The 22,664-nt window shown below is 31.5% G+C and overlaps 2 protein-coding genes across 3 annotated transcripts; one reads left to right on the forward strand and one right to left on the reverse strand.

Annotated features, from left to right (window-relative positions):
• The first annotated feature begins 1,839 nt into the window (after positions 1–1,839).
• Positions 1,840–2,753, forward strand: LOC135953932 (farnesol dehydrogenase-like). The gene is made up of 2 exons (XM_065503966.1): positions 1,840–2,465; positions 2,529–2,753. The coding sequence occupies exons 1-2, from the start codon at positions 1,893–1,895 to the stop codon at positions 2,688–2,690; spliced, it is 735 nt and encodes a 244-aa protein (XP_065360038.1). The 5' UTR covers positions 1,840–1,892; the 3' UTR covers positions 2,691–2,753.
• A 5,683-nt stretch (positions 2,754–8,436) lies between these two features.
• On the reverse strand, positions 8,437–22,446 carry Su(z)12 (Polycomb protein Su(z)12). Of its 2 annotated transcripts, none has more exons than XM_065504699.1 (6): positions 21,889–22,446; positions 21,497–21,828; positions 21,245–21,425; positions 20,272–21,181; positions 18,520–19,361; positions 8,437–9,002 (listed from the first exon to the last, which is right to left on the reverse strand). In XM_065504699.1, the coding sequence occupies exons 1-6, from the start codon at positions 22,154–22,156 to the stop codon at positions 8,653–8,655; spliced, it is 2,883 nt and encodes a 960-aa protein (XP_065360771.1). In that variant the 5' UTR covers positions 22,157–22,446; the 3' UTR covers positions 8,437–8,652. The 2 variants fall into 2 exon arrangements, with proteins under 2 accessions (XP_065360771.1, XP_065360772.1); XM_065504700.1 differs by lacking the exon at positions 8,437–9,002 and adding an exon at positions 17,781–18,089.
• Positions 22,447–22,664: the final 218 nt, after the last annotated feature.

A 22,664-nucleotide genomic window follows, 5' to 3' on the forward strand; every position in this document is an offset into this window, starting at 1 on the left:
TGAACGCTATAAAAGAAAGTCTTTACTTGCGATGACCCGAAGCGTAAGAGATCGTACGTGAAGTCCGGCCAACCAGCCGAATCGATACCAAAGCCAAATATCCATGGTGCTAAAGTATTATGAGCTGCTGAAATCTGCTTACTATCACGGGGAACCTGTACCGAACGCAACTGATTCGTTTGAAGAGAGCATTGGCCGAAAAACGCCCAGATCGTAATCAGCTCCAAAAGAAACTTTGACAGCTATTGTATTATTATCTTAGTTTGTGTCAAAAACCTGTGTTAACTTTTTTTTATTTAGATTTCAAGTGATAAGTTTTCCATTTAACTCGTTATCGTAGCTGAGTACCACCATTTCAAACACCCTATATACAAATCATTTAAATGCCATAATTACACAGTACAACACATGATTTTGGGACTCAATTCTGACAATTGCACGTGAAAGTAGCCCCAAAAATAAGAACTTCTGCATCATTAGTTTTGTCTAGTTGGCTGCCGTAAAAATGTAATTTCCATACGAATTTTTTTTCCTCAAGGAGGATTTTTATCACTTTTTCTATATTTTAGCACGGTTATATCTCGTATACCGTACGGAATATCTCTTTTGTGGCTGAAGGAAAGTTGTAGATATTGAATAGTAGAAAAAAAGTACGGAACATACCTACCCGAAAAAGGTGCATCCAGTGCCTTAAAAATCGCAAAAATGCCCATTTTTTAATTTTTTTTTACCAATTTTTCACCTTTTTTGCTCAATAACTGGATTACAAATCCAATTATGGACCGATCACCATGAAATTAGGTCGTGTGATTTGTTTCTATATGAAAGTTATTTATCATGAATTTTGTATGTATACCATAATTTTTAACAGATTTATGCACTTTAAAGTGATTTTCGGAAGCGTGTCTTATATGGGAGCAATGACTAATTATGGACCGATCATAAAAAAATATGGTACATATAATTTGTTCGGCCCAAAGAAGAAGCCTGTTGAAATTGGCTGAAATCGGTTCATTATTTCACCTAGCCTCCATACAAATGTCCTCCCGAAATTGGACTTTATCGGTCATAAATGTTTAATTTATATATGTATCTACACAAATTTCGCTCCAAATAAGTTTTGTATATACAAAATTCATGTCAAAAATTTTTATTATGATCGGTCCATAATTATTCATAGCTTCCATATAAGACCCGCTTCCGGAAATCACTTTAAAGTGCATAAATCTGTTAAAAATGATGGTATACATACAAAATTCATGATAAATAACTTCCATATAGACACAAATCACGCGACCTAATTTCATGGTGATCGGTCCATAATTGGACTTGTAATCCGGTTATTGAGCAAAAAAGGTGAACAATTGGTATTTTTTTTAAAAAAATGGGTATTTTTGCGATTTTAAGGCACTGGATGCATCTTTTTCGGGTAGGTGTGTTCCGTACTTTTTTTCTACTATTCAATATCTACAACTTTCCTTCAGCCACAAAAGAGATAGTCCGTACGGTATACGAGATATAACCGTGCTAAAATATAGAAAAAGTGATAAAAATCCACCTTGAGGAATAAAAATTCGTATGGTCATTAAATTATTACGGCAGCCAACTTGACAAAACTAATGATGCAGAAGTTCTTATTTTAGGGTCTACTTTCACGTGCAATTGTCAGAATTGAGTCCCAAAGCAATGAACTGAAAAATGTTGTACTGTGTTATATTAATTTCGTGTAGTATTTAATCAACTAAATGTTGATATCATTGCATGTTTATGATCGTCATTATTATTGTTTAAGTACATACAACAATTTGTTGATATATTTTCAACAAAAGATAAGAATTAAACATTTTCAATAATCTTCTCAGTTGAAATCCAAAAACACAAGTGAAAACACCATGGAACGCTGGCATAAACGTATAGCAGTGGTAACGGGTGCCAGTTCGGGCATAGGAGCAGCCATAGTTAAAGATCTTTTGGAGGCCGGTTTGGTGGTGGCAGCTTTGGCACGACGCAAATTTCTTATCGAAGAATATGCCAAAGATTTACCGGAAGAGCAACAGCAACGTTTGCATGCCCTCAAATGTGATGTGTCATCGCTGAGAATGGTTAATGAAACATTCGATTGGATTGAAGCCAATTTGGGCGGTGTAGATATACTTGTTAATAATGCTGGTCGCTTTGCTCAGGGTCAATTAACCACCATGGATGTGGAAGAGGTACAAGCTATACTGCAAGTCAATGTTATGGGTGTGGTCTATTGCACCCAAAGAGCATTCAAATCGATGAAAGAACGCAATATTGATGGTCATGTTGTCTTGATCAATAGTGTTTTGGGTCATAATATTGGAGCTGCGATGCAGGGTCCGCCAGTTTTTAATATCTATCCACCCACAAAATATGCTGTGACAGCCATAACGGAAATCTATCGTCAGGAATTTAAGGGTTTGGGTACTAGAGTCAAAATAACGGTAGGAAAAAGCATGATATTTAATTGTATTTCCAATATTAACTGGTATTCATTTTGTTTGTAGAGCATTAGTCCCGCCATGACGGATACGGAAATTGTGCCCGAGGAATGGAAAAATGCTGCCAATTCTATATTGAAATCCGAGGATATATCTGAGTGTGTTATGTATGCTTTGGCCACTCCGCCGCATGTTCAAATTCATGAGATTATTGTAAATTCTGTTTAATGTTTTAATTAGAGTGTGAAATACACGATGAAGATTTTTCTTATATTTAACAGTTGTAAGGAATCCACTTGATTTTTTTATATCTTTCGAGTTCAAACTTTGTAAATGTTAGACAATATTTCGCTGTCCTCCATATAAAGGGTGTTTCATTAAGCGCTTCCTGTTGAAAGGCCTATTGATGTCCTTATGTATGGAATATAACATCGTGCAAATGGTGGCGCGCATCGGAAATGTCCAATTTTCCATGACTCTGGCGGTTAAAACAGGGGCTGAATTTGACCAATGGCATGGCTTGTGTTGGCCAACTCAACCCAAGCCATCTCCACACGAAATGATTACCCGAATTCGCTTCTGTAGAATGTCCAATGTGGCATGAGCTTCGTGGCACGTAGCGCCATTCTGTTTAAACTACTTGTCGTTGGTGTTCATATCCAAATAAGAAAATTACGATTAATTTATTCGATGTCGAATGCGGTAATTTGGTCCCAGTCCAAAATAACATGGTAATCATCGATTTATAGCGCACGCAGATAACGGTTATGGACTGGCCAACATCGTTCTCCAAGAATTATGGACCGATGATGCAGCCAGCCCAAAATCCACACCAAAAACAGTGACTTTTTTGGGATGCATTGAACGCTCTTGGATCTCATGTGGCTTGCGATCGGCCCAAATTCCACAATTTTGTTTGTTGACGTTACCAATTTATCCAGATCGCTGAACATGTTTTTTTGTTGAAAATTGGGGTCAGTTTTCAACAGCTCCAGAGCCCATTCAGCGAACATACATACGTCGTTGTCTATTTTGAATTTTGTACGGGTGCAGCTCCAAGTTACGACGCAAAATTCGTGGTCTGCGAAAGGCCATGTTCTTGTGAGCGACAGGAAATCGACTGCCTCGGCTTCTCCTGCATACTCTCACGGATAGCGTCAATGTTTTCGACAGATCGTGCCGAACCAGTGGACTCAAATGTATCCACCACACTGCGAATAGTCCTCTCAGTAGGACGATTATGGCAACCGTAAAATGGACGAAATTCCCGAAACATTGCTCGAACAGAACACGTATTTTAATAAAACAATTATATCATTTGTACGTATTGTTGAATGCTATATTCGTCCATGGTGATTTGGCAAAACAAACTAAATAAATTACAGCCAATTCGACCGATGTAGATTCAATAATATGGCCGCTATCAACTGTTAAAGTTCGGAAGTCCCTATTGGATTATTTTTGGCAACTAAGCTTGACTCTGCATCATCAATTTCAATAGTAAACAAGTGGGTTAGTGAATTTCGTTGTGGCCGTACAAGCACGAACAAGATGCCGAACGTTCTAGACGCTCAGTTGAGGTCTCTACCGCCGAAACAATTGAATAAATTCACGATACAAGCACGGAATATGTTCTAGACGCTCAGTTGAGGTTTCTACATCCGAAACAATTGAATACATTCACGATATGATGTTGGCCGAGAGGAGATTGTGGAAGCCATATGCATCTCACATGGTGCAGTAGTTTAAATTATGAACGATCATTTGGGTATGAGAAAGATAGGTGCCGCGTTTGCATACAATCGACCACAAACGCAATAGTTGTTCAACCGCAATATGGACGAAACGTGGACCCAACAAAACACTCCAGAGACCAAACAGCTATCAAAACATTGAGTTTCTGGGGGTGAATCGGGGCCAAAGAAGGCCAAGATGGGTTTGTCAGCCAATAAAGTCATGGTGACCGTTTTTTTGGGATTCACGCCTTATAATCCACGCTGACTACCTTCAAAAGGTTAAAACAATCAATGGAGAAACCGTAATATGAAGTTTTTGGGCCGTTTTGTAACTATGGACAAAACGTGGATCCACCAAGACATTCCAGAGACCAAACAGCTATCAAAACATTGGGTTTCTGGGGGTGAATCGGGGCCAAAGAAGGCCAAGATAGGTTTGTCAGCCAATAAAGTCATGGTGACCGTTCTTTTGGGATTCACGCCTTATAATCCACGCTGACTACCTTCAAAAGGGTAAAACAATCAATGGAGAAACCGTAATATGAAGTTTATGCGCCGTTTTGTAACTATGAACGAAACGTGGATCCACCAAAACATTACAGAGAGCAAACAGCACTAAAAACATTGGGTTTCTGGGGGTGAATCGGCGCCAAAGAAGGCCAAAATGGGTTTGCCAGCCGATAAAGTCATGGCGACCGTTTTTTGGGATTCACGCCTTATAATCCACACTGGCTACCTTCAAAAGGTTAAAACAATCAATGGAGAAACCGCAATATGAAGTTTTTGCGCCGTTTTGTAACTATGGACAAAACGTGGATCCACCAAAACATTCCAGAGACCAAACAGTACTCAAAACATTGGGTTTCTCGGGGTGAATCGGAGCCAAAGAAAAACAATCAATGGAAAAACGACCGCCTATTGGATGACCCTTTATAATCAAGATTTTGCTCGGTATTCGGCCTAATATGAATTGAATTCTACTCATGTCTATGTATGTTATTCTCTTAATACGTAAGTCCTTTTTATCATGTTTCGGTGCAGCTTGCAGCTGCATGATATCGATGATTGGAGGACTGATCCGATGATTATTTCTTCTGGTTGAATAGGTTCTAGGATCAGTTTCGCTTAGTATTTGGTTCGCGATTAATGTTTTACATATTTGATTGCATTCTCCAACTATATGATGTCGAAGTTTGGAATCCAAGTGATCATAAGGATCGTGTTTGACATGTCTCCCGGTTAGCTTACATCTGCATGATGTCGAAGTTTGAATGACTCTTCCAATGATTTTGTCAAGACTTGGCAGAGACCTGCGATACATTTTCAAAGCCGCCGCCGCCGAATTTTTTTTCGGCTTGAATATAGCCGCCGTTTATCATAAAAATTGCTTAGTAATTTCATAAAAAATTCAGAATTTCACTTTTTAAATTTTTAATTATTTAGAATTTGAGTATTTACTCTTTAGTCGGCTGACAGCCGGCTAACCGCCGACATTTTTTAGAGTCAGCCGCAGCGAAATTTAGTCGGCGCAGGTCTCTGTGACTTGGTATCCTAACTCCTCCTAAACTGAAACATTCAGGTTAAAATTCTGAATCTGAGTTTTGTCATGACGCATCGTATTCGACACGTGATCATAAGGATCGTGTTTGATATATTTCCGGTTAGCTTACAACTGCATGATGTCCAAGTTTGTATAACTCTTCCAATGATTATTTCATGTTTTGCTAACATTGTCCTGTTAGAATAGATACATTTGATTGATGCATCCAGGTCAAATTTCCTGAATCTGAGGAGTATGGTCATGATTTCGTTCGGTATTCAGCCCGTGATCAAAAGCCTGTATTAGATATTTGGGAGCACTTTCAACTGCCTGATGTCGAAGTTAGAATGACCCCTCCAATGATTATTTCTTGTTTTGCAGCCATTGTCCTGGCAGAATAGATCCATTTGATTGAAACATTCAGGTTAAATTTCTAAATCTGAGTAAGATCATGATTTAGTTCGGTATTCGGCCCGTGATCACTAGGATCCGAATCTTGCTATGATCGTATTCGACTCGTGATCATAAGGATCGTATTTGACATGTCTCCGGTTAACTTACAACAGCATGATGTCCAAGTTTGTATAACTCTTCCAATGATTATTTCATGTTTTGCTAACATTGTCCTGGTAGAATAGAACCATTTGATTGATGCATCCAGATAAAATTTCCTGAATCTGAGTATGATCATGATATCGTTCGGTATTCGTCGCTTGATCAAAAAGATCGTGTTTTACCTGTCGTTGAATGACTCATCCAATGATTATTTCATGTTCTGCTAACATTGTCCTGGTAGAATAGAACCATTTGATTGATGTATCCAGATCAAATTTCCTGAATCTGAGTATGATCATGATATCGTACGGTATTCGTCGCTTGATCAAAAAGATCGTGTTTGACCTGTCGTTGAATGACTCATCCAATGATTATTTCATGTCTTTGCTAACATTGTCCTGGTAGAATAGATCCATTTGTTTGATGTATCCAGATCAAATTTCCTGTATCTGAGTATGATTATGATATCGTACGGTATTCGTCGCTTGATCAAACATGTCTCCGCTTAGCTTACAACTGCATGATGTCGAAGTTTGAATGACTCTTCTAATGATCATTTCATGTTATTCAAGCATTGTCCTGGTAGAATAGATCCATTTGATTGATGCATCCAGATCAAATTTCCTGAATCTGAGTATGATCATGATATCGTTCGGTATTCGTCGCTTGATCAAACATGTCTCCGCTTAGCTTACAACTGCATGATGTCGAAGTTTGAATGACTCTTCTAATGATCATTTCATGTTATTCAAGCATTGTCCTGGTAGAATAGATCCATTTGATTGATGCATCCAAATCAAATTTCCTGAATCTGAGTATGGCCATGATATCGTACGGTATTCGTCGCTTAATCAAAAAGATCGTGTTTGACCTGTCGTTGAATGAATCATCCAATGATTATTTCATGTCTTTGCTAACATTGTCCTGGTAGAATAGAACCATTTGATTGATGTATCCAGATCAAATTTCCTGAATCTGAGTATGATCATGATATCGTACGGTATTCGTCGCTTGATCAAACATGTCTCCGTTTAGCTTACAACTGTATGATGTCCAGGTTAGAATGACTCTTCTAATGTTCAATTCATGTTATTCAACCATTGTCCTGGAGGAAAAGATCCATTTGATTGATGCATCCAGATCAAATTTCCTGAATCTGAGTATGGTAATGATATCGTTCGGTATTCGTCAAAAGGATCGTGTTTGATCTGTCGTTCGGTATTCGTTTCGGGAAAACAATACTTTACAAATTATTGAGAACATTTGCTGCTTCATTTAAATGAAAACACTTTTTGTAATTATTATTTTAAACACTGAATTATTAATATATTTCTTTTGTTTGGTTTTAATTCAAGTATTTTGTTTTTATTTTTTGCTGTTTGCTGTTATTGTATATAGTTAAGATTATATTATAGTACTAAGTATGTTTTGTTTATTCATTTCTTTTAAATGTTATTGAATTATACAAAAATATTTAAGTGATTTACTTAAATTACAAGATACGCTTAATTATTATTATTATTTGCCCAATTCACAATTGAGGTCGTAGTGTTGTAGCCTTGTATGTCATAAATATTTTTCCAAAAAATTTTTCGAAACAAAAACAAAATATTAATAAAAAAAAAATTACGAAATACAACTATACAACTCTACGACACCAATTGTGAATTGGGCAATTATTTTTTAAATATTTCTTTGAGAAGTATAAACTTCCAATTAAATTTGTATTTGTTTATTTTTTAGAAGATAATCAGATTTAAAATTCATTTAAAAACAACAAATTTTTGTTTAAACAAATAATAAAGTAAATTTTAAAGAAAAAAAAAGCAGCTTTAATATTAAAGATTAAATTAAATTAAACAATTTGTATATAAAAAAAAGAGAAAAATAATCAATAAAGTAAAACGAATAGTATTGCATGTTAAGCAAATAATTATATAATAATAAAATAAAAAAATACTTAAAAATTATATAAAAGAAGTATTAAATTTCGTGAGGTTAAAAGGGAAACTTAGAAAATCTTAGAATCTTGGTATTAAGGTAAAAACATATTAAGTAACAGTTTAGGAATAAAATTTTAAGGCAAAAAAAGAAATTTAGAAAAATGTTTAACAAGTTTTAAGATTTTAAATACCATCATCATTTCAAACTTTTCTTTATTACAAATAAAACTGAAATGGAAAATAGAGTTAAGTGAAAAAAAAAAAACAAAAAACTAAAAAACTCAACAAAATAGTCACAGCATTATATAGAGAAATTCTACAGATTACTATATTTATATTTATAAAAAGAAACCATTTAAAATTAAACCAAAAGTAAAACCTCAACTAAAAAGCCTGAGTTGTATACAAACTGAGTATCAACGTTTTTCCGCTTTATTGCTAAGAGGCACCGACAGACGTGTACGCAGCGCGTGAGTTGTAGAGGCTGATGTTTTGCCGCCCTGGACTTTATCATGCTTTTGGTTATTGCTGCTGTGATTGATATCTAAGGGAAGACCAGCTATGGATTGGCGTCTTGTGGCCACACGTTTTCCAGTTAATGTATTTGTGTTTTGTTGTGTAGAGTCCTGTTTAGGATTTAAAACATTACGTGTATTGCTATTGTTATTGTTATTATTGTTGTTGTTGCCGGTGCTGCTATTACTATGGGCAGTGTTATTATTGTTGCTTTCATTACGCTGACGTTTCGAGGCAGGTTGTTGTGTATCTGTGTTAAAGAGTTTTCGTAGCAGGTGTTTTTTTTTTGGGGAAGGAGAATGGGAAAAATAATTTATAGTTTTCTTTTTCTTTTTTACTTAAAAATAAATATAATTTTACAAAGGATTTTACTTAATATATTTTATAAATATAGTTTTTAATAAAACAAAAAAAATAGATTCAAGTTTTTTTTTTTTGAAAATTTTTGCAAAAAATATTGAAACAGTGTTGAAAAATTCGTAACTTTACTGGGAAACTAACTGATTCAACATCGCCCAGCTAGCTATGACAAAAGGTAGAGACATGAAATTCACCCTAAGTCAGGCACGGAAACAGGTCAACCATTTGGGGGGTAAAATTAATTTTTTCCTTCCTTTTTTTATATTAAAACTTTTTAGTTTTGGGGTACCCCCCTGGATCCTCTCCCACCCTAAGTAGATACACTAAGGATTTAGTGGGTAAAATCGGTAAACTTCTAAACTAATACAGTTACAAACAAAATTTAAAATCTATCTTCATCTACTTAAAATAAAATCCAGGACAGGTCTCTGGTACTTTTTTTTTTAAATTCGATTTGTTTAGATTGAGAAAACGCCTAAAAATCCATGCTTTGGTACTTTTTGGCAACTTATTTAGAAATAAATTTTGAATTGTATTCTTAACATCTCAAAAAATACCAAATATGAAAATGGTACTTTTTTGCAAAAAAAAAAAATTTTTTTTTTTTAGTACTTTTTTTTCATAAAATACATGTTTTTCTATAAATTGATATAGATATGTTATGTGTTTCCGCTTTGTTAAGAAAATTTATTTAAATAAAATTTTTATTATCTCAATTTGGTCATAAAAGTACCAAAATTCGTCTTTTAGTTTGAGAAAACGGCTAAAAACCATGGTTTGGTACTTTTTTTGGCCACATAGATTTCTTTTAAATCGTATTCTTAACATCTCTCAAAAAAAAAATACCAAAAACGAACTTGGTACTTTTTTGTAAAAAAAAAAAATATTTTTTTTAGTACTTTTTTTCATAAAATACATGTTTTTCTATAAATTGACATAGACATGTTATGAGCTTCCACTATGTTACCAACATTTATTTGAATAAAATTTGTAGCATCTCAATTTGGTCATAAAAGTACCAAAATTCGTCCTTTAGTTTGAGAAAACGGCTAAAAATCATGGTTTAGTACTTTTTTTTGGCCACAAGATATCTTTTAAATCGTTTTCTTAATATCTCCAAAAAAATACCAAATACGAAATTGTTACTTTTTTTTGAGTACTTTTTTTCATAAAGTACCAAAATTCGAATTCTTTTAGCCTGAGAAAACGTCTAAAAACCATGTTTTTTTTGGCCACATATGTATCACTTAAATCGTATTCTTAATATCTCAAAAAAAAATACCAAATACAAATTTGGTATTTTTTGGAAAAAAAATTTTTTTTTGAGTACTTTTTTTTCATAAAATTCATGTTTTTCTATAAATTGACATAGACATGTTATGAGCTGCCACTATGTTACTAAAATTTATTTAAATAAAATTTGTATTATCTCAATTTGGTCATAAAAGTACCAAAATTCGTCCTTTAGGTTGAGAAAACGGCTAAAAATCATGGTTTGGTACTTTTTTTGGCCACAAGATATCTTTTAAATCGTAATCTTAATATCTCCAAAAAAATATCAAATACGAAATTGTTACTTTTTTTTGAGTACTTTTTTTCATAAAGTACCAAAATTCGAATCCTTTAGCCTGAGAAAACGGCTAAAAACCATGGTTTGGTACTTTTTTTTGGCCACATATGTATCACTTAAATCGTGTTCTTAATATCTCAAAAAAAAAAAAAAATACCAAATACAAATTTGGTACTTTTTGTAAAAAAAATTTTTTTTTTTAGTACTTTTTTCATAAAATTCATGTTTTTCTATAAATTGACATAGACATGTTATGAGCTGCCACTATGTTACTAAAATTTATTTAAATAAAATTTGTATTATCTCAATTTGGTCATAAAAGTACCAAAATTCGTCCTTTAGGTTGAGAAAACGGCTAAAAATCATGGTTTGGTACTTTTTTTTGGCCACAAGATATCTTTTAAATCGTATTCTTAATATCTCCAAAAAAAATATCAAATACGAAATTGGTACTTTTTTTTGAGTACTTTTTTTCATAAAGTACCAAAATTCGAATCCTTTAGCCTGAGAAAACGGCTAAAAACCATGATTTGGTACTTTTTTTTGGCCACATATGTATCACTTAAATCGTGTTCTTAATATCTCAAAAAAAAAAAAAATACCAAATACAAATTTGGTACTTTTTGTAAAAAAAAATTTTTTTGTACTTTTTTCATAAAATACATGTTTTTCTATAAATTGACATAGACATGTTATGAGCTGCCACTATGTTACTAAAATTTATTAAATAAAATTTGTATCATCTCTTTGTATCATAAAAGTACAAAAATTCGTCCTTTAGGTTGAGAAAATGGCTAAAAATCATGGTTTGGTACTTTTTTTTTGGCCACATAGATATCTTTTAAATCGTATTCTTAACATCTCCAAAAAATACCAAATATGAAATTGGTACTTTTTTGTAAAAAATTTTTTTTTTTTTTTGAGTACTTTTTTTCATAAAATTCATGTTTTTCTATATATTGACATAGACATGTTATGAACTTCCGCTATGTTACTAAAATTTATTTAAATAAAATTTGTATTATCTCAATTTGGTCATAAAAGTACCAAAATTCGCCCTTTAGTTTGAGAAAACGGCTAAAAATCATGGTTTGGTACTTTTTTTTTGGCCACATAGATATCTTTTAAATCGTATTCTTAATATCTCAAAAAAAATAAAAAAATACCAAATACGAATTTGGTACTTTTTTATAAAAAAAAGTACTTTTTGAATAATTTTATAATGGTCCCAGAAACATTAAATTTAGCATATATGGTTAGGAGTGAATACTAATCCAAAGGGGGTGATTATTTGTACTTTTTCATTATTCGAATGGTACTTTCTTAATATTCTATATATATAAAAATGAAATGGTCCATGTATGTAATGTCATCACGTGAGAACGGCTGGAGCGATTTGGCTGATTTTTTTTTATCCGATTTGAAATTTTCATGAGATTTTGTTTGTAAGAAAAAAAAATTTTTTAAATTCCGGGTAAAACTCGGAAATTTCTTTTGGTGAGTCCAGTCAACTGTAATAAAAAAGCTCCCTAAAGTATGCAGTACAAATTTAGATTTTTTTTTTTGCAAATAAATAAGAACAGGCTGGTGTGAGTGGTTTGGAGATACTTGAAGAACATTAGTAAATGCTACCGGGCGAAGCCGGGGCGATCAACTAGTTTATAATAATAATGAACCTAGAATCAGACATATTATCCGAAATGAATTAGTATCTACATTTGGTCCACTATTTACCGTCTTATAGCCAAGTTTATGTTTCGTTTAATTGCTAAGAATATCCATTCAAAGTTTCTAAATTTTCTTTACAACTGCTAAAAATATTAAAATATAGAAAAAATAACATTTGGTCCTTCGAACTAGAGAGGCTATTTAATAAATTTGTTTCATTTAAAATTATTTCAAAGGTTTTAAATATTTCTTTTTTTATAAATCGTTCTAACATAAAATATGGTCCTTTGAACCAGACTCTGGTTTCAATAATTTTTTATAAAATATTTTAAAATTTTTTAATAAAAAAAAAACACACAAATAAGAGAACTGCAATGAACATATTTCATTTAATATTATTTTGAAAGATTGTAAATATTTTTTCTAAAAACATATTTTTAAATTTTCTGCTAAAAATGTTAATTAATATTTGGTCCTTCGAACTAGACTCTGTTTATTAAATTAAATAAATTATTAAAATTAAAACTACATTTGTCTTGACTTTTAAATGTAAATGAACACAATCTTTATAAAAGAACTTATGTATAGCTACACATATAAAAATGGTCACATAAAAGAAAAGTTGGAGGAAACAGAATTTTAAACTATTAGAGAAATGGCTGCAATTTGTATAACTTATTAAAAATCTAATCTAAGCACCTTACCTGGTCCTTCAAATCAAACTAACAGAATTAAAATAGAAATATTTTGTTATACAAATGATAAATCATTTTTTTCTCTTGTTAAAAAATGGAGGCAATTAACAGATTTGGTGTTACGATCCTGAAATAACTTTTAACAGAATTTTTATTTCTAAAAGGTTATAGAATTATGGCTACAATTTAATTTAAAAGAAAAAGTATGTCTGATTCCTCAAACTGAATCTGTGTCTAGTTCACAGCAGTCTAATGATGAAAACAAAAAGACAAATTCTTTCAAGAAACACAAACAATTTAAAATAATAAACGATTTTAGAAATATGTTTTAAAAGTGTTGGCGTTAGTAAATTTTGTAACTTTATTATTTCCATGACAATGGTGTAGAGTATGATTATGATGATCATGTAATGGTGGCATTTGCATTTAGTTCTCCATTACATGATCTTCATAGTCATATTCATCATCATTATCATGGTAACAAAAACGTTACAATTTTAATTACAAACGCCAATGAAGTTTCTACGTAAATGCCTGTTTCTAAACTTATTCTTAATAATGTAAAGGGATTTCCTATTTTAGGAGAAAAGACTGCAATTATTTCTTATTTAATAATAGCTAAGCTAACGGATTTGGTCTTACGAACCCTAAATGATCATTAAAAGCAAAGACATGCAAAAGAAAACGAAATCTATTTATTATTTAAATTAAAACTACATTTGTCTATTGACTTTTAAATGTAAATGAACACAATCTTTATAAACGAACTTATATCTATATAAAAATGGTCATATAAAACAAAAGTTGGGTTTAGAACAATTGACAAGGATAAAGAATTGTAAACAGCTGCAATTAAATCTTATTAAAAATGTCTAAGCTGTATGTGAGACTCGGTCTTACGAACCTTAACACCTTAACTGGTCCTTCAAATCATTAATTTGTTCCTCTTGTTAAAAATGAAGGCAATTAAAATGTCTAATCTCTTTACTAGATTTTTTGTTATGATCCTGAAATAACTTTTTACAGAATTCTTATTTCTAAAATGTTATAGAAGTATGTCTGATTCCTTGTACTGAATCTGTGACTATTTCACAGCAGTCTAATGAGTAAATAAAAAGACAAATTCTTTAAGAACAATTTAAAATTATTTCAAATTTTGTACTAAATATACGACTTTAGAAATATGGTCCTTCGCACCAATATTTACAAATAATCAACAATATTTTCAGAAATAAGCTTGGAATTTTGGAAATGAACCTGCAGCCCACTTTATGTTTATTGAAGAATTTTAAATAAACACAAGATCATTTTTGTTTGTGTTTCATTCAAAAAACTACAATATTTCATTTGTTCTAAGGAATCGTAATATTTCGCTAAAATATTAATATCCTGAATGAATTGAAATATCTATTCAATTGCAGAAATAGTAACAATTTAAAGGGATAAATATAAATAACTAGAATTGATACAAGTTTCTCGTTTATTTTTGCTGTAAACGTTAAATGAAAATATTTTCCTATTGCTAATACAAAATTGGTACATTATTTAAAACCTGAAGTCCTTACAGTTGAACATAGATTATTCCTGTTTATTCCAGATAAAATACTAAAATAAAGCTTAAATGAACACAAGTTTTCGGTCCCACAAACCGCAACTAATTATTATAAACATCTGCAAAAAAATGCTATATTTTTTTGCCCAAATTGAATGTATAAAAAGGGTCACAAAAAATCAACTTGCCAATTAATATATAGTTTCTTGATTTGGTTCTACGAACAGCAGTAATTGGTTCTTCAAACCAAAAACTTAAACAAGAATTTATACAAGTTTCACATTTATTTTTTATAAAGAATTTAAATGAAAATATTTCCCTGTTGCTAATACAAAATTGGTACATTATTTAAAACCTTAAGTCCAGAGAATTTAATAAAGATTATTCCGTTCCCTTTTCATGAAAGCAAAAAAGGGAAAGCTTACTAAATACTTATTAGAAAATATAACAAATATATAAGAATATATTCGTCCTGATGATTTTACCATAGAAAATTGTTATCCTTGATTTTTTTTTTATTAAAGATAGTCCTTCTTGACTTCTGCGCATAAAATGTATTCGCCGTTATAATTTTTTGAAAGAAAATTAATCAATGTAATGATTTTTCTTTATAAAAATAATCGATTTGATGAAATTTTAATAAAAAAAAAGTTTGCCGTGTTAATTTTTCCATATAAAAGTATTCGCCGTTATAATTTTTTTATATAAAATTATTCGCCGTGTTAATTTTGTTTAGAAAAGTAATCGCCGCATTCATTTATCTATAAAAAATTATTCGCCCTAATCATTCTGCGCATAAAATGTATTCGCCGTTATAATTTTTTGATAGAAAATTACTGCACGTAATGATTTTTATTTATAAAAATAATCGCTTTGATGAAATTTTAACAATAAAAAGGTTGTCGTGTTAATTTTTCTATATAAAAGTATTCGCCGTTATAATTTTTGTATATAAAATTATTCGCCGTAATAATTTTTATTCGCCGTGAGAATGTTTTTATACAAAATTATTCTCCGTGATATCTTTTCTCAATTTATCTATAGAAAATTATTCGCCTTAATCATTTTGCGCATAAAATGATTCGCCGTAATAATTTTTTGATAGAAAATTACTGCACGTAATAATTTTTTCTTTATAAAAATAATCGCTTTGATGAAATTTTAATAAAAAAAAGTTTGCCGTGTTAATTTTTCTATATAAAAGTATTCGCCGTTATAATTTTTCTATATAAAATTATTCGCCGTGTTAATTTTGTTTAGAAAAGTAATCGCCGCATTCATTTATCTATAGAAAATTATTCGCCTTAATCATTCTGGGCATAAAAAGATTCGCCGTAATAATTTTTTTATAGAAAATTACTGCACGTAATGATTTTTATTTATAAAAATAATCGCTTTGATGAAATTTTAATAATAAAAAGGTTGCCGTGTTAATTTTTCTATATAAAAGTATTCGCCGTTATAATTTTTGTATATAAAATTATTCGCCGTAATAATTTTTCTATAGAAAATTATTCGCCGTGAGAATGTTTTTGTACAAAATTATTCTCCGTGATATCTTTTCTCAATTTATCTATAGAAAATTATTCGCCTTAATCATTTTGCGCATAAAATGATTCGCCGTAATAAATTTTTGATAGAAAATTACTGCACGTAATGATTTTTCTGTATGTATAAAACTAATCGCTTCGATGAAATTTTAATAAAAAAAAATGTTTGCCGTGTTAATTTTTCTATATAAAAGTATTCGCCGTTATAATTTTTGTATATAAAATTATTCGCCGTGTTAATTTAGTTTAGAAAAGTAATCGCCGCATTCATTTATCTATAGAAAATTATTCGCCCTAATCATTATGCGCATAAAATGTATTCGCCGTTATAATTTTTTGATAGAAAATTACTCCATGATTTGATAATGATTTTTCTCGATTTGATGAAATTTTAATAAAAAAAAGGTTGCCGTGTTAATTTTGTTTAGAAAAGTTATCGCCGCATTCATTTATCTATAGAAAATTATTCGCCGTAATAATTTATTGATAGAAAATTACTCAACGTAATGATTTTTCTTTATAAAAATAATCGATTTGATGAAATTTTTATAAAAAAAAGTTTGCCGTGTTAATTTTTCTATATGAAAGTATTCGCCGTGTTAATTTTTCTATATAAAATTATTCGCCGTGTTAATTTAGTTTAGAAAAGTAATCGCCGCATTCATTTATCTATAGAAAATTATTCGCCCTAATCATTCTGTGCATAAAATGTATTCGCCGTGATAATTTTTCTATAGAAAATTACTGCACGTAATGATTTTTCTTTATAAAAATAATCGCTTTGATGAAATTTTAAGAAAAAAAGATTGCCGTGTTCTTTTTCTATGTAAAAGAATTTGCCGTCATAATTTTTGTATATAAAATAATTCGCCGTGTTAATTTTCACATAGAAATTTATTCGCCGTGTTAATTTTCCCATAGAAAAGTATTCGCCGCATTCATTTATCTATTGGAAATTATTCGCCCTAATCATTATTCCATACAAAATTATTCGCCGTAATAATTTTTTTATCAAAATTATTTCTCGTATTAATTTTCGTAATGAAAGTTATTCGTAGTGTACATATTAATTTCCATATAGAAAATTATTCGCCGTAGCAATTTCTCTATAGAAAATTTTTCGCCGTAATAATTTCTCTATAAAAATTATAAACAAAATTATTCTCCGTGATATCTTTTCTATAAAAAAATATTCGCCGTGATAATTTTTCAATGGAAAATTATTCTTTGTAATAAATTTTCTATATATAATTTTTGCGTGATAATTTTTGTATAGGAAATCATTCGCCTTAATAATTTTAGTATAGAAAATTATTCGCCATAATCATTTTTCTATTACAGAAAAATTTTCGACGTCATCATATAGAAAATTATTCGCCGTGTGAATTTTTCTATAGAAAATTATTCGCCGTGCCAATTTTTCTATAGAAAATTATTCGCCGTGCCAATTTTTCTATAGAAAATTATTCGCCGTGATAATTCTTTTATAAAAAATTATTCGCCGTAATCACTTTTCAAAGAAAATTATTCGCCATGATAATTTTTCCATAGAAAATTATTCGCCGTAATATTATTCGCTGTATTAATTTTATTAATTTTGTTTACAATTTAAAACACCCATCTATTTTTCAACACTGTTTCTTCTAATTCGCATTTTAAACTGTTAACAATTTAAACTTTCATCTTACAACTAAATTAAAAATATTTAAACTCATACAATGAAATAATAATCACTGTTTAATAACAGTACTAGTGCTACAATTATTTGTATTATCTGTATTATTATTATTACTAAGCTCCTCAGGCATTTGTGACACAACCTCATCGTAGTGATGATGATGTTCATGAATTTTAAAAACATTTTGATCTACTTTATTATCGTGTTCATTCACGATGATATCACCACTGTTGGCAGCACCATCAACATCACCACTATTATCATCTGCAGCAGTAGAAAGTGTTTGAGGTAGGAAAAAATTTGATTATAGATAAAACAATAGAATAGAACAAAATTATTTGAAAAAAGAACACCAAATTATTATTTATACAAAAAAAAAGAAGCCAAATGGTTGTTTGATTGATAGTTTTAATTTTGTTTGAAAATGAATTTAGAATTTTGTTACGCACTGAATTGAAATGTGTTTGAAGATGATGCGGGAGTATGATGATTTGTAGCTTAAAGATGTTGATGGGATGGTAAAATGAAAACGTCTGTTTGCCAAAACCAATTAAAATAACCTGTATTTTTTAAGTTGTGATAAAAATAATGGCAAGTAAAATATGATTGCGGTGGCACTTAGTTGCGACTTGTTAAGATTTTTCAAATAAATAAATAAAATCAAAGGAAAGGACAAACATAAAGTACAACTTACCCCTTGTAGAAAGTCTTCTTTTAGCTGCTTGGGATTTAGTTTCTAGCTCATTTTTAGCTTTGGTTTCCGATTTCTTGTCACCATTAGCCGTTCTCTTAAGACTAGTAGATTTCTCTTTGGCATCATCATCTTGAGTAGCTGATTTTCGTGCCACACTTTTGCCGTTAGTTAGTTTATCGCCTGCTGCACCATTTACACTACCATTCCCATTAACACTAGAACGTTTAACTGCCGTGGATGAGCGTTTTGTAGGTGGCTGCATAGAATTTTTAGCTTCCGCTGCCAATCCCGTGGACGCTTTAACATCTTTACTTTGGACCACTGCATTGTTAGCGTTGAATAATGCGGGTACTATGGGTTTTTGTGGTGATTTGAGTTTTTGTTCATCCTGTTTGTGTACACCCACTTCTAGCCAATATTTCAGTTGTGTCTCACGCTGCTGCGACATTAATTCCTGACCATCCCGATATTTACTTAGAATGCCCTGAAGTTTTTGTACAGTTTTATAAAGAGTTTCGGGTGAAACTAGACCATAATCGAATAGCGAGCACATGTGTAGTATAAAATTGCGATAGATATTTTTACGTATTATCTCATGACCATTTGCATCGAGAAACATTTCACAGGCCAAGGGTAATTGACAATCGCCCACATAGCCATTTTTCATGACATGTAGATTCCATAATTTCATCAATTCCTTTTCGCCCTCATTGACATCGGTGAATTCATCAATCATTTGTATGGTTTTTTGACGCAACCACAAAGGATCACTTTCACCTTCCGAATCAATGTCGAGTTCTTTGGGATGAACAGGGAGACAGGTTTCGGTGTGGTGATAAAGTCTGGAAAGGAAAAACATTTGAAGTGAAAATATAGGGAAAATCACATTTTATTCGCCGCATTGAATTTTCTATATAAAACTATTCGCGGCAATGAGAAAATTATTCGCCGTAATAATTTTTCTATAGAAAATTATTCGCCGTAATAATTTTTCTATAGAAAATTATTCGCCGTAATAATTTTTCTATAGAAAATTATTCGCCGTAATAATTTTTCTATAGAAAATTATTCGCCGTAATAATAATTTTTCTATAGAAAATTATTCGCCGTAATAATAATTTTTCTATAGAAAATTATTCGCCGTAATAATTTTTCTATAGAAAATTATTCGCCGTAATAATTTTTCTATAGAAAATTATTCGCCGTAATAATTTTTCTATAGAAAATTATTCGCCGTAATAATTTTTCTATAGAAAATTATTCGCCGTAATAATTTTTCTATAGAAAATTATTCGCCGTAATAATTTTTCTATAGAAAATTATTCGCCGTAATAATTTTTCTATAGAAAATTATTCGCCGTAATAATTTTTCTATAGAAAATTATTCGCCGTAATAATTTTTCTATAGAAAATTATTCGCCGTAATAATTTTTCTGTAGAAAATTATTCGCCGTAATAATTTTTCTGTAGAAAATTATTCGCCGTAATAATTTTTCTATAGAAAATTATTCGCCGTAATAATTTTTCTATAGAAAATTATTCGCCGTAATAATTTTTCTATAGAAAATTATTCGCCGTAATAATTTTTCTATAGAAAATATTAGCCGTAATAATTTTTCTATAGAAAATATTAGCCGTAATAATTTTTCTATAGAAAATAATTTTCCACGATAATTTATCTATAAAAAATTATTCGCCGTAATTTATTCGCCAGTATCATTTCTTAATTTATGAAAAATGTTGCTTACTAACCTATTATGTCCCGTTATATAGGGCCTCTGATTACTCAAATCATCCTCGTCCAAAACCAAAAACTCATCCAAGCAAGTCTTCTGTCGCCTAGGACGACAAACCAATAGATTTGTCACGGTTGTACGTCGTACGGGTCCACACGTACGAGCAAACGAACAACCCGATGGTCCGGCCAAATCATAAGGCGAACCTGCATATGAACCATCATACGAATCATTGATAGTGACATCAATTCTAGCACCATTTTGGGCAGCCGGCTGATAAGTGAAATTAAATCTGGCATGACATAATTTCAAATGTTTCAACAGCGAGTACAAACGCATACAGTCTAAGCCGCACCAGGGGCATATGACCTCTTGGGTGTACTCGGTTTGTTGACGGGTATTGTTGTTATACAAAAAATTATAAACAATTTGTATCTTTTCCGTTTTGGCTAAGGGCTTCGAAATCGTAGTGTTGTTGGATTTGCCTCTATTTTTGGTTGTTGCTGTCGTCGTCATGGTCATTGTTCCCTTAATACAATTATTATTGTGATTTATTTGTTCATTGTTATTGGTGGTATTGGTGTTTTCGCAACCAATGCCATTGGTTATATCGGTGAATGTACAATATGTATCCATTTCTTTAGTGGAAATTTCCTTTGGCAACTCCTGGGCCGACCACGTTAAACGAAACTTTAATGTGGGATATTGTGTGAAGACATCGAATTTCATGGTGATTGGAATGTAATTGTCGGGTAGAGTTTCCCAGCTGCGTTTCTTTGGCGAAAATGATTTAATACTAGATGAATTGAGCTCTTGCAAAGCGGCCTCATAGTCACCCTCGGGTATACAGCCGCTATTCTTTTCATAAACGATTAATTCACAGCCATACAATTTGGTGGAAAGTTTGGGGCGTTTAGTAGGGGTGTCTATAAATGATATGGAGTTTAAAAAAATGTATTGGAATGGTACAAAGACCCCTCAAAACTTACCTTCATTGTTACCATTAGCAATGATACCATCCTGGCCAACTGGCTTAACTTTAATGCGAAACAATAGTTTATAGATAGTGTGTTGATCACCTAAAGGATGAATTGATTGAGCAGGTATTGAAATGGCAGTAAATTCTTGCATATTATCAAGAGGATTATAAATAACACTGGAACTATGAGTCTAGATAAAAGTAATATAAAGATATATTTCAAAAACTTGTTCGAATTGTTTATTTTTTATCTCAAACTCACCAAAATTTCTTGAAAATCTGAGGTACTGTCTTTACGTTTGCTTTTAGTAATTTTATACAAAGTAGATTCCACCGTTACCTTGTCGCCCTCTTTCCAGGCATGTTCCGCGCTGGCGGTCTTCTCAAACAAGCCATTATAAACGATATTGAGATAATTATTGGCCAAAGTTTGGCTTTTTTGTGTTAGAACATCTAGCATGGTGTTGATTTTGAAATTATTACGTTTGCGGTGATTACGAGACATGCGTTCCTTCATGTAGCTAAGGGTACGTTGTAGAAAAATGGGACTAGTACCGTGGCGATTACGTAGAAAACGATATATTTGTGTGGGTTCTAAAGGAAATGATTACAATTATATAAAAATTATTTACAAAAGCAAGAAAAATAACCTACTTTCAAAAGCCTGCAAAAAGAGTTCCTGCTCTTGTTGGTGGCTATTGAGTTTAGTTTGTTCGGCGGTTGTTGCTGTTGTCGCCTGTGTTGCTACTGTGGTAATGCCAGGAATTGCCTCAGCACCATTGCCATTGATGGCATTTTGATGATTATTATTGGCTACTGTAGTGGAATTGTTATTATGATTGGTGGTGGTACCATTAAGGGAAGCTGCCGCAGCATCTTTTGTTTCTTTTTCACGTTTCTTTTGCGGTGGCATTTTCTTCATTTTTTCTGGGTATTTTTCCTTTTTTGCTTTTGCACTCAACACACTAACGCTACGCCGCTTCTTCTTGTTCTAGCTTTTTTTTTCACACACTCTCCACAAAAGCACTATAATACAAACATTAATTACTGTAATTTGCTTTAATTTTTTCCTATATTTACTATAATTTGCACTTAGTTTTGGGGATTTTATAACTCGTAGTGTAATTAAATTCTATTTAAACGAAAAGAATATGTGTAAAAATAAAATTTTATACGGCGCGAAATTTTTCACACGCATTTATGCAAGTTTGCTTTGTTTTATTCTTTTTCGCCCAGCTCAGCGTTGCAACGATGCGTACCAGGCGACACAGGGTTGCATGCGCTGGTACTAAAGTGTAGGAAAACGTGACAAGATGGTAAAATGGCGTAAAAAATGCCGTTAGTAAAATGAAGAGAATTTGAATAGAAAATAAATAAAATATATATACATTTTTAGATTTTAAATGAGGAATTTTAATGGAAAATATTCT

The sequence above is a fragment of the Calliphora vicina genome, chromosome 3, assembly GCF_958450345.1.
Source record: "Calliphora vicina chromosome 3, idCalVici1.1, whole genome shotgun sequence".
NCBI classification, from domain to species: Eukaryota; Metazoa; Arthropoda; class Insecta; order Diptera; family Calliphoridae; genus Calliphora; species Calliphora vicina.